The 12,319-nt window shown below is 43.9% G+C and overlaps 1 protein-coding gene across 2 annotated transcripts in view; it reads right to left on the bottom strand.

The window, feature by feature from the left end:
• whrna (whirlin a) overlaps window positions 1-12,319 on the bottom strand; it is a 122,749-nt gene that overhangs the window by 58,635 nt on the left and 51,795 nt on the right. For both annotated transcript variants that reach the window (XM_014128373.2, XM_014128374.2), the window contains exons 2-3: window positions 7,188-7,406; window positions 6,654-6,779 (exon numbers count right to left, since the gene is read on the bottom strand). In XM_014128373.2, the coding sequence (XP_013983848.1) occupies window positions 6,654-6,779; window positions 7,188-7,406 (345 nt within the window). The remainder of the gene's footprint in view (window positions 1-6,653; window positions 6,780-7,187; window positions 7,407-12,319) is intronic.

The following is a 12,319-nucleotide window of genomic DNA, read 5'->3' as shown; positions in this document are numbered from 1 at the left end:
CATGTCTTTTTTTGTTGTTGTATGTATTCTTTTCTTTTTTTTATGTTTAGCTCACATAATATAATTTCAAAGTATACATTAAGGTGTCTGTAATAGAATAAACAAGTCAAAAACTAATGTAGAGATTCATAGCTTCCAAAATCTTTTTTACAATGGAGGAGGAGTACCAAGATGGTTGCACGGTGGCTTTAATACAGCGCCCCCTGTCAGTGATCCAGGGTTTATACACATCATTGATTCCACACGATCCCATTTGGTTCTATTTAATGTCATATTTTTACTACATGAAGAAAACTTTCCATAAAAACCACAAGAAAACTTTTGTAATGTTCAGAATATGTTCTAAGACTATTAATTAAAAACATACATTCCATTCTCAACGCCAACAAAACTCTCTCTATACTCTATCTTGTTAAGTTTGTTGGCCGCTCCACTAATTGGCCACACCTGATCTTAATGAGTGCCTGTTTCCTTTGAAATGGGGTCTGCGTGAATAGATTAAAATGATCAGCTTTCTATGCGTAAAAAAATAGGGCAAATTAGCTACATCCTGGTGGTACAGTGGACTACTTCCAAGGCTAGAAAACAGAAGATCATATGTTCAAATCTCACTGATGTTGTGGTAAAGTTTTTAAAAAGCTGTTTGCATGATCAATTCCTAAGCAAATATGTGTCCTACTGTGCTTGAACCTAAACCAGCTAGCAGTGTTATTACAATTTAAGGTAATTATTAAAAAACCTAAAAGTTACCTTTACATTTAGTTCTTAAAGTTTTAAGAAAACTAAATTCACAGCATTTAGAGAATGTTATTTAATTAACTTTAAATAACCTATAATTTCCGTTCTCAGATCATTAATAAAATCTCCAAGAAAAACGTTAAAGAAAAGTCCCATTCTCAGAACCTCCCTGCAATCTAAAAATAAACATTCCCAGGACAGGCAACATTTTTACTTCTGTTCTCAGAATGTTTAAAAAACGTTCAGTTTGACCGGTCAGGAAACTTGTTGTTTCGTTCCCACAACCAATGTGAAGCCAAAAACATACGTTAATCTTCAAAGAAACCAAATGTGCTAGCTGGGTAGTCTATTCCATTCTGTTTTTGCAGTGATTTCTGGAATGAAGGACACTGTGTATAATAATATTCTGAAGTATTTCAAAATTTAAAAAATGTAATGGATTGAAGGCCTCCTCCAGGGTGAACGACAGCTTAATCAATACAATCTACAATGTTATAGCAATAGGAATAAACCCAAGATGACATACTCAATGGTGCAGAGCGAGATCCCAACATGGATTTAAAGACACCATATGCATCCCAAATGACACCCTATTCTCTATGTAGTGCACACATTTTGACAAGGGCCCATGTGGCTCTGGTCAAAAGCAGTGTGCTACATAGGGAATAGGGTGCCACTTGGGACACGACCACCTCCATTCTGTAGAGGGGGCAAGGGGGAGATGGACGGCCCCCTTGGCCTGTGTGCTACGCCTGTAATAACTCCATCAGTCAAAGTGTCGGGCTCCAATGGGTTACCAGACCTAGACCCCCCGATCCCCCCAAGAGAGTTGGGTCTCCTGCCCGCTGGCCTCTTATAACCAGCCCACGGGGGGCCATTACAAAGCACTGGGCTGGAACATTACAGAGACACATTCACAAAACACCGTGGAATAGAATGATTATGCACATCAAGGTTGCAGCGTACTGTATGGATGCATGTCGAATACCTCATTTCATGTGGTCGGTACCGATGATTGCTATAAGGTATCAGTGAAGTGGGTTTGTGGTGGTGTCGTGTGTGTGTGTGTGTGTGTGTGCGTGCATTGTTTCCGTGTCCATCGCGTGTGTGTGCGTGTGTGTGTGAATGCTGTGCGTGTCCGTGTGTTTTGACTTATGCTCCCCCCAACTCGTCAAAAGCGCGTGTGTCTCAGCACCACGATACCAGGTATCCATTGAAGCCTAGTTCAATCTCCCCCCGTCAACAAAGGTACAGACGCAACACATCAGACAGAGACATGGATATATTTAGATCCTGCCATCCTGCCTCCCCTTTGTGTTTCATCATGGCCTACTGTGCAATGTATACACGCTGCTCAATAGAATAGAGGACATGACTATAACCATTTCAATATATTCAGGTGAAAACATTCACCTTCCCTATCAAACCACATCAAACCACCACGCATCAAAACTCAGAGGTAAAAAACAAACTAGATGAAGATTTTTGAAAAACCTCAAGCAAAACAATCTCCTCAAGAACACAGGCAAATTGGCTTTAAGATGACATTGAGGCATAAGAAAAAAGCAAGCGACGGATGGATTGAGGGAGACGGAGAGAAGTAAACAGACAAGCGTCTGGAACAGAGCAGAGACGGATGAAGAGAAAGAAACAGAAGTCTTTTCCCTTGAAGCCCATCTCAGATGTAATGATGATGTTGAGCCTTTGAGCCTCCTTCTCCCTCTTTCTCTCCATTTCTATCTCTCCCTTTCCTTCTCCGTCTACCTCTCCCTCTTTTTCTCTCCCTTCTCTCTCCCAATCCCTGCAGGGCTTCAATAAAAACACCCCAACCAACCACAGTGTCATCACTCTCTCAGCCCCTCCTCTCTCTCCCCTCTCCATTTCCCTTGGGAGGGCTTGTCAGTCGCTAACAACACAGAGGATCCATATCCTGCCCTAAGTGTGTGTCTGGGTCCTCTAATAGGGGGGCTGTAGAAGTGCCTGCTTGGCCAGTGGGTGTTGAAACAGGTGCAAGACAAGCCATTGACGGGAGTGTCCACACTCCAACTATCCCTTAGTGACCTAATGTGTGACAAACTGCTCAAACACACACTGAAATAGAGCACCAGCAACTGGTTTAGATACAACCTTACGGGTTAGAAATGACCAGTAGGAGACAGGGATACAATCCACACACACCAAACTAGTGAATAGCGGTTTCATGGTACTAAGACACTAACACCATTTAGCAGTCACTTTTATTCAAAGTGACTTACAGTCATGTGTGCATACAGTTTACATATGGGTGGTCCTGGGAATCAAACCCACTATGCTGGCATTACAAGCACCATGCTCTACCAACTGAGCTACAAAGGACCATAATCATATTGGGGAAAGTCCCAGGTGAGGATTGTCCATTGGTGGAAAGGTCCAGATGCTGAGTTGTGATGGAGGACAGGAGTTTACAGATACCTTCTCAACCTGCCCTCCTAGGAACAACTAAGAAGTTCAGAAATACTGTTTGTAGGTTCAGCTACCCTAGGTAGGCCAATGATTGGCTGGAAGAGGTCAGGTGACCCAGGAAAAGTGTTCCAGAAGCTGAGCTGTGAATTGAAAGCCCATCCCCTCAGCACCTCTGCTCTCTGCAGAGTAATAAAGCTAGGCAGAGTTGAGAGCCAGCCTTAAAAGAGAGGACTTTCTACACAGCCCAATCACACACCTGAGCTGTTCCATTCCCATTCAGACAGCTGGTGAGTCTAACAGCTCTACAACTGGAGTCTCAATGGTCTCCACCCACAGCAGTGGCGGTTCAAGCTTGTCTGGCTCCCTGGGCGAACCCTCCCCCCACCCCCCCACCCACCTGCTCCCCCCCAAAAAGCACCATTCTGCACTAACTGTAATTTTTATTCAGACATTTGGAACAACACAAATAAATAATCATAACATTTAAAACTGTATAAATATAAAAATATATACAAAAATAAGACAAAGACAAATAAAGTAACAAAGACAAATATAAACAAGTTTGTGTTGATTTGGCACTCGAGCATCAATACATTACCCATCCACCAACACTGTCAACCAAGAGTCGAGACTAAATCAATTCACCTTGGTGGTGTGCAGACTGGTTTTATATTATTCTTAACAATTTCGCATAAAGCAGAAAAAAATGCAACAATATGTCGGTGAAACTATATATTTCACAGAGTTTCTTCAAGTGCAGTCGCAAAAACCATCAAGTGCTATGATGAAACTGGCTCTCATGAGGACCGCCACAGGAAAGGAAGACCCAGAGTTACCTCTGCTGCAGAGGATAAATTCATTAGGGTTAACTGCACCTCAGATTGCAGCCTAAATAAATGCTTCACAGAGTTTAAGTAACAGACACATCTAAACATCAACTGTTCCGAGGAGACTACGTGAATCAGGTATTCATGGTCGTATTGCTGCAAAGAAACCACTACTAAAGGACACTAATAAGACGAAGAGACTTGCTTGGGCCAAGAAACACGAGCGGTGGAAATCTGTCCTTTGGTCTGATGAGTCCAGATTTGAGATTTTTGGTTCCAACCGCCGTGTCTTTGTGAGACGCAGAGTAGGTGAACGGATGATCTCCGCATATGTGGTTCCCACCGTGAAGCATGGAGGAGGAGGTGTGATGGTGTGGGGGTGCTTTGCTGGTAACACTGTCTGTGATTTTTAGAATATTTAGAGACACTTAACCAGCATGGCTACCACAGCATTCTGCAGCGATAAGCCATCCCATCTGGTTTGCTCTTTGTGGAACTATAATTTGTTTTTAAACAGGACAATGACACAAAATACACCTCCAGGCTATGTAAGGGCTATTTGACCAAGAAGGAGAGTGATGGAGTGCTGCATCAGATGACCTGGCCTCCACAATTACCCAACCTCAACCCAATTGAGATGGTTTGAGATGAGTTGGATCGCTGAGTGAAGGAAAAGCAGCCAACAAGTGCTCAGCATATGTGGGAACTACTTCAAGACTGTTGGAAAAGCATTCCTCATGAAACTGGTTGAGAGAATGCCAAGAGTGTGCAACTCTGTCATCAAGGAAAAGGGTGGCTACTTTGATGAATCTCAAATACAAAATATATTTTGATTTGTTTAACACTTTTTTGGTTACTACATGATTCCATGTATTATTTCATAGTTTTGATATCTTCACTATTATTCTACAATGTAGAAAATAGTTTAAAAAATAAAGAAAAATCCTTGAATGAGTAGTTGTGTCCAAACTTTTGAGAGGTACTGTATATTTTCACTACAGTATGTGGACAACTGCTCGTCGAACATCTCATTCCAAAATCATGGGCATAAATATGGAGTTGGTCCCCCCTTTCCTGCAATAGCAGCCTCCACTCTTATGGGAAGGCTTTCCACTAGATGTTGGAACATTGCTGCAGGGATTTGCTTTTATTCAGCCACGAGCATTGGTGAGGTCAGGGCTCTGTGCAGGCCAGTCAAGTTCTTCCGCACCGATCTCGACAAACTATTTCTGTATGGACCTAGCTTTGTACAAGGGTTGCATTGTCATGCTGAAACAGGAAAGGGCCTTCTCCAACATGCTGCCACAAAGTTTGAAGCACAGAATCATCTACAATGTCATTGTATGCTGTTTGTATGCTGATTTCCCTTCACTGGAACTAAGAGGCCTAGCCCAAACCATGAAAAACAGCCCCAGACTATTATTCCTCCTCCACCAAACTTTACAGTTGGCACTATGTATTCGGGAAGGTAGCGTTCTCCGGCATCCGCCAAACCCAGATTCGTACGTCGGACTACCAGATGGTGAAGCGTGATTCATCACTCTAGAAAACCCGTTTCCACTGCTCCAGAGTCTAAAGGCAGGCGAGCTTTACTCCACGCTTGGCATTGCGAATGGTGATATTAGGCTTGTTCGGCCATGGAAACCCATTTCAACCGAGGACAGATTTTTACACGCTACGTGCTTCAGCACTCGGCAGTCTCGTTCTGTGAGCTTGTGTCGCCTACCACTACGAGGCTGAGCAGTTGTTCCTCCTAGATGTTTCCACAATAACAACACTTACAGTTGACCGGGGCAGGTCTAGCAGGGTGGAAATTTGACGAACTGACTTGTTGGAAAGGTGGCATCCTAGTCACTGAGCACTCCAGTAAGGCCATTCTACTGCCAATGTTTGTCTATGAAGATTACATGGTTGTGTGCTCGATTTTATACACCTGTCAGCAACAGGTGTGGCTGAAATAGCCAAATCCACTAATTTGAGGGGGTGTCCACATACTTTTGTGTATATATATATATATATATATATATATCATCTTTACAATAAAAAAACAAGGTGACCCCCGAAAGCCAGATGGAAATGTGTAAATTAAACGTGCATTCAGATATATTACTAGTCTTAATATTACTGTACCATAGACTATGCTGCAGCAAATGTATCTGTCACAAGACAAAAAGTTACCAGCTGATGAGATGACACATGCATTGTGAACTGTATTCCATATGAGATGCGCTGTCTGTCCCCACCCTGAGCATTGATGATTGATCATGCAGATAGCAGAGCAAAGAAGCCCGTAGAGAAGCCAGATTTAGACATGGCATATAATTTAACAGTTCCATTTCATGTCATGCTGTTCATAGAAATTATTTATTATAATTATATTTCTCACTGTTATTTATCCAGGGAAACGGGAGTGGGTTTGGGCAGGAAATCTCTTTAAATCTTGGTGACCCGGTTCCCGCTATTAAACATTAGTCTGTGCACCTGATACCCACTGCAGAGAATATAGATAAAACAGGGAGCACAAAGTAGAGAGGAGGAGAACTGCCCAGGACAGTATTCAGCACCATGGACAGCTCTAGTGACCTCAAATGTAGTGCACTATAGAGAAATGGTGCCATTTGGGACACAGCCCACGTCAGTGGTTACCTTGAGTCCTCCACACTCTGCAGCAGAGCCCCGGTCCACTCCTGTGATGTAGATCCCCAAGGCATACTCTGCCCCCCCCCGGATCATCAGACCCAGCGAACGGCCATCGTCCAATACCAAGTTCACCTGACAGAGAGAGGGGGGAAAGAGAGGGGGGAAAGGGGGGGTAAGAGAGAGATTTGAGAGAAAAGAAATATGCGGATTCCAGCATTGTCTAAGATTCTGAACGCTGTGTGTTTTATACAGTGAGTTGAGAAGCTATTGTGGCTATTGTTGGTGAGTTATTATTGGCTAAGCAGAGCATTTGTCGCAACAATAAAACATTATGATCCATGTGAAGGCCCTGAACAGCTGGCATCTGGAAACACTGTGTAAACGCCCAACACTAAATTACACTAAACTACGGCCTTTTTCCAGAGGCCAGCGATATTGTGGATGGACTCTATCTGGGTGGGTACTTGTGTGTTCAGTGACCTTTCACCCTGCCAGCCAACCAACTGGGGATCGACCGTGTGTGTTTGACTACCGGCTCACCTTCTTCTCGTCTCCCTCCTGCAGTAGCTGCATGTTGCTGCGTCGCTGGCTGTCGTTGCGTCTCAGGGTGGCACTGCGGTGCTCTGGGAGGTCAGGGGGAGGGGTCACACTGCGACCCTGAGGGTCCACCCAGGTGTACACATGGTTAGTGACATAACCCCCCGGGATACGCCCCACCGACCGCACCCACAGGGACAGCTTCTTACTGCCCTTCAACACCTAGGGAAAGGAGAGAAGGGGTGGAGGAGAGAGGAGAGGAAGGGGTGGATGAGAGGGGTTAGAGAAAGAGAAGATAGTCAGATGAAAAAGTAAATATTTCACAAATCATCCAAATCATCCATTCACACATGAGCCAGCGCTTCAAAGCACAATATACATACAGATCCTTCTGGTAATCAATCATGCCCGCATGCACACAGTAACGCACACATTAGCTGCACTGAGAAAAGAACACGGAGTTGTGCCTCATTGATTTCTGATAGTCTGCTGTAGATGCAGTCATATGTTTGTGCAGGGTGGTGACTGCATCAGAGTGTCAAAAGATCCTACTGTTCCTCCGTAGTACAGTCAGATCCTCAAAAAGCCATATATTTCAGACTGTTCTCCCACGGCTGTACGTAACATGCATCTCAGAGCTAGGAGTGCCCGTCCTAGATGTGCATTCCTACTCTGAGAAGATTTACGAATACAGCCCGTTTTGCAGAGAAGACAATAAATAGTTGGAGTACTAGGAGCGCTAGTCTCTACAGTGTAGCTCAGTTGGTAGAGCATGGTGTTTGCAATGCCAGGTTTGTGGGTTTGATTCCCACAGGGGACCAGTATGGGGAAAAAAATGTATGAAATGTATGCATTCACTACTGTAAGTTGCTCTGGATAAGAGCGTCTGCTAAATGACTAAAATGTAAATGTAGTCAGCTCCTAATACACAGTTATGCAGAGGCTTCAGGCCACCTCTGAGAAAAGGGATGAAAAACTCTTCTAAAGTGTCAACTTAGTGGATAGTCTGCTTTCCCCTGAGCATCTGGGAACCTTGCTCTCCAACCAACGTGAATGAATTGAGATTGCAAACTAAAGAGAAAACCAAATTCAGCAACTCTTGGAGGACAGTGGGAGTTGATAAAAAATGCTTCTTTATTGTTCAAAGTCAAACCGTTTCGGTCGTCTGTAGCCTTCATCAGGGTTTGGCAGCAGACATTACATTGTGGGGGCTTTGATTGGGTCAAGACGGAGAGCAGTCAAAGCAATCACAGTTGCATATGAAAGTGCCATTACAAACACCTCTAAACTGATCAATCTCACCTGAATAATCTCGGGACCCAGAACAAAATCTTGTGTTAGCTAGCTAGCTACCTCCATTCTGTCACCAGAGATTACACCTGAAATTCCTATTTGGCACTAACATGATCAGTATTCTAAAGGGGGAGGAGATGGAGATATAGAAATTGCCTTTATATTGTGTATCTGTGAGTATGGGAGTAGATGTGTATCTGTGGGCCACTTTGCCAAGTCTGTACTCCTATGATTTATGAGATCCAACAGGCTCTCTCTCTCTCGTGGTGCGTGCCACCGTGCCTGGCGCAGAAATGTTCCTTTAAATTTAGAAGAAAGAGAATAGGAAGCGGAAAATGAACTGCGTTTAGATTAAATGGAAATGGAAAAGGGCTGAGAGAGTTTGGTAGAGTAGCACTTAGGAAGGGCGGGAAGGGAGGAGAGGGGAAAGAGCGAAGAGGAGACATGGAGGGGGGGGATAAACTGTTCCCACTGTGAATAAAGGCACAACAGTAGTATAGAGCATTGCTGCTCTACAATGGCAGCAGCAGTGGTCCTAATGTGTTGTGTCCCAGCAGGAAAGTGCTGACTGGGACAGAGCCTGATGAAGTGCATCAGTAAGGCCCACAGCTACAGGACATAATGGCTGGTAACGGGAAATACAGGGAGAAAACAGGAAACGGTAAAGCCAGGTAATATACAGCCAGCAATCAGGCAAGAGCATAAAAACCTAAATCCCCCTAATGAAAATACTGACTGCCCCATTCTATATGAACACGCTACACTACCAGTACTGTGTGTGTGTGTGTGTGTGTGTGTGTGTGTGTGTGTGTGTGTGTGTGTGTGTGTGTGTGTGTGTGTGTGTGTGTGTGTACCAGAGCTACAATACACCTATTCTTTAAAATAATGTAATCTGGGGAAGTAATGGTGTGTGTGTGTTTGTGTCTCAGATAAAGGGGTTGTGGTAGGGACCATTGGGGTTCCACATTGAGCCTCCAGAAGGGCCCATGGATTTTATGCCACGAAGAGAAAACGGTCTGCCCTTGTTTCCCAGCGTAACAGCTTTTTAGGGGGCTACGGTGTCGTCCTGGCTCCTATAGTGAAAACACGGCTAATTGTTCCTGGTAATTGGCTGCGCTTGGCAGGTTCCTTAAACCGGCATACACACATGAGCGCACACACACTGACGCACACACACACACTCACTCACTCCGCCACTCCCTGTGTATTTACCGCTGTGTCCAAAGGGACCTATAAAACAACTGAGAGCTGAAGGGGAACAGGGGGAAACAGCTCAGTGCTCAGACACATGGGTGATGAGAAAGGGAAGAGAGAAGTACTCTGTGCTGTCCCTGAACATCTCTGCCTGTGATTGGAGACCATTGAGACTCCAGTTGTAGGGCTGTTAGACTCACCGGCTGTCTGAGTGGGAATGGAACAGCTCAGGTGTGTGATTGGGCTGATGCCTGATTGTGTGTGTGTGTGTGTGTGTGTGTGTGTGTGTGTGTGTGTGTGTGTGTGTGTGTGTGTGTGTGTGTGTGTTGTGTGTGTGGGTGGGTATGTGGTAAAGTTAGATCTTAACGTTAACAGTGACAGGGGAACGCAAACAAAGAGGTACCAAAACACAGCACATGTAAACAAAACAAACACCATTCATTCATTAACCCAAGAAGTAATTGGATCTTTTCTGGAAGTGGCGTGTGTTCAGAATGTTCCAAATGTGATTACACGATTACAAAGTCAACAAACGGGAGGGTGGAATATACCTGAACGGTTGGCCAGAAAGAACGTTTGTTTGAATTAGTCACAGTGCAGGTCGGCAGGCAGTCCAGTTGATGTCGTCTACATGGATCAATTAAGCATTGGCACATTGACCAGAGTTATATATACTATATTCCCACAGAACTTGTAGTAGACTCGTAGTAGACTTGTAGTAGAGGTCCATCTGAGTGAGCCTGATGATCCACAGTAGATGCCCATGTACCTGTCAATGGAGGCAATCCCCTTTGCAAATTTGTGTAAGGTACGAGAGTCATGCGTGAGTACGCATGTGCATAGCACATTTTTGACAGTGTCAGCATTTTCCCTCAAGTCTTGTGCACATTCTATGGTGTGAACATGTCTTTAAGTTTAGTGAATTAAAAATGAAATGCTGGAATGGCAAGCCTACATAAGTTCAGGAGGAAAAAACCTGCTTAACCACTCATATAATAAGTTGCATGGACTCTGTGTGCGATAATAGTGTTTAACATGATTTTTGTACACCACACACACAAATTCATCTCTGTACCCCACACACACACAAATAATTGTAAGGTCCCTCAGTCGAACGGTGAATTTCAAACAAAGATTCAACCACAGAGACCATTGAAGTGTTCCAATGCCTTGCAAAGCAGACACTTAAAATCCCTTTGAAGTATCACTACACCCATTTACTACAAAGATACAGGCGTGCTTCCTAACTCAGTTGCCGGAGAAGGAAAACGCTCAGGGATTTCACCATGAGGCCAATGGTGACTTTAAGACAGTTACAGAGTTTAACGGCTGTGATAGGAGAAAACTGAGGATGGATCAACAACATTGTAGTTACTCCACAATACTAACCTAAATGACAGAGTGAAAAGAAGGAAGCCTGTATAGAATGAAAATATTCACATGCACCCTCTTTGCAATAAGGCAGTCAAGTAAAACTGAAAAGAATGTGGCAAAGAAATACATTTTATGTCCTGAATACAAATCATTTAGGATAAAAAATAAATGGAATAGAGCGAAGCACAGGCAAATTAAAGAGGAAAACCTGGTTCAGTCTGCTTTCCAACAGACAGTGGGAGACAAATTCACCTTTCAGAAGGACAATAATCTAAAAACAAGGCCAAATATATACTGGAGTTGCTTACCAAGATGACATCGAATGTTCCTGAGCTGCCTCGTTACCTAGTTCTGACTTAAACCGGCTTGACAATCTAAGGCAAGGCTTGAAAATGGCTGTCTAGCGATGATTAACCACCAACTTGACAGAGCTTGACAATTCTTTTAAATAATAATGTGCAAATATTGTACAATCCAGGTGTGCAAAGCTCTTAGAGACTTACCCAGAAAGACTCACAGCTGTAATCACAACCAAAGGTGAAGCATGTTTGCACTTCGTCATTATGAGATATTGTGTGTAGTTGGGTGAGCATATATATTTTTTTATCCATTTTGAATTCAGGCTAACACAACAAAATGTGGAATAAGGCAAGGGGTATGAATACTTTCTGAAGGCAGTGTAGATGAATGGATGATAGACTGACAAGGTGTAACGATGTACGCTGAGAGTCGGGAAGCAAGTTCAGGGAGTGAACACATTTAATAAATAAATGAACAAAACAAGAACCACGAACAGCGCACCGACATGAAACAGGAACAATGACGACTGGGGGAAGAAACCAAAGGGAGTGACATATAAAGGGCAGGTAATCAAGGAGGTGATGGAGTCCAGGTGAGTGTCATTATGCACGTACCGCTGGTGACAGGTGTGCGCCCTAACGAGCCCTAACAAGCAGAGGCCGGAGGCCGGAGAGGGAACACACACGACACAAGACCATTCCCAGAATTAATGGACTAGAGGCAACAATCACAAGGAGATACTGTATCTACAATGCAAGTAGCTCCCTAACTCCCCAGCCATCTCTCTCTCTCTGGTAATCCATCCATTCCCCCAATCCATCTCTGTCTCTCACTCTGCCACTCTCTCCTATCTCAATTTTCAACCCATTCCAGTTTTTCTCTTGGGTCTCGTTCACACTCAACTTGTACAACTAATGTAGGCCCATCAGTTGTATCACAATGTCACGGGTGTCGTAGGGATTGGACCAAAATGC

Source organism: Salmo salar, chromosome ssa11, assembly GCF_905237065.1.
Source record: "Salmo salar chromosome ssa11, Ssal_v3.1, whole genome shotgun sequence".
NCBI classification, from domain to species: Eukaryota; Metazoa; Chordata; class Actinopteri; order Salmoniformes; family Salmonidae; genus Salmo; species Salmo salar.
Note: the sequence above shows the minus strand (reverse complement) of the source record. Positions and strands in the feature narration are given on the sequence as shown.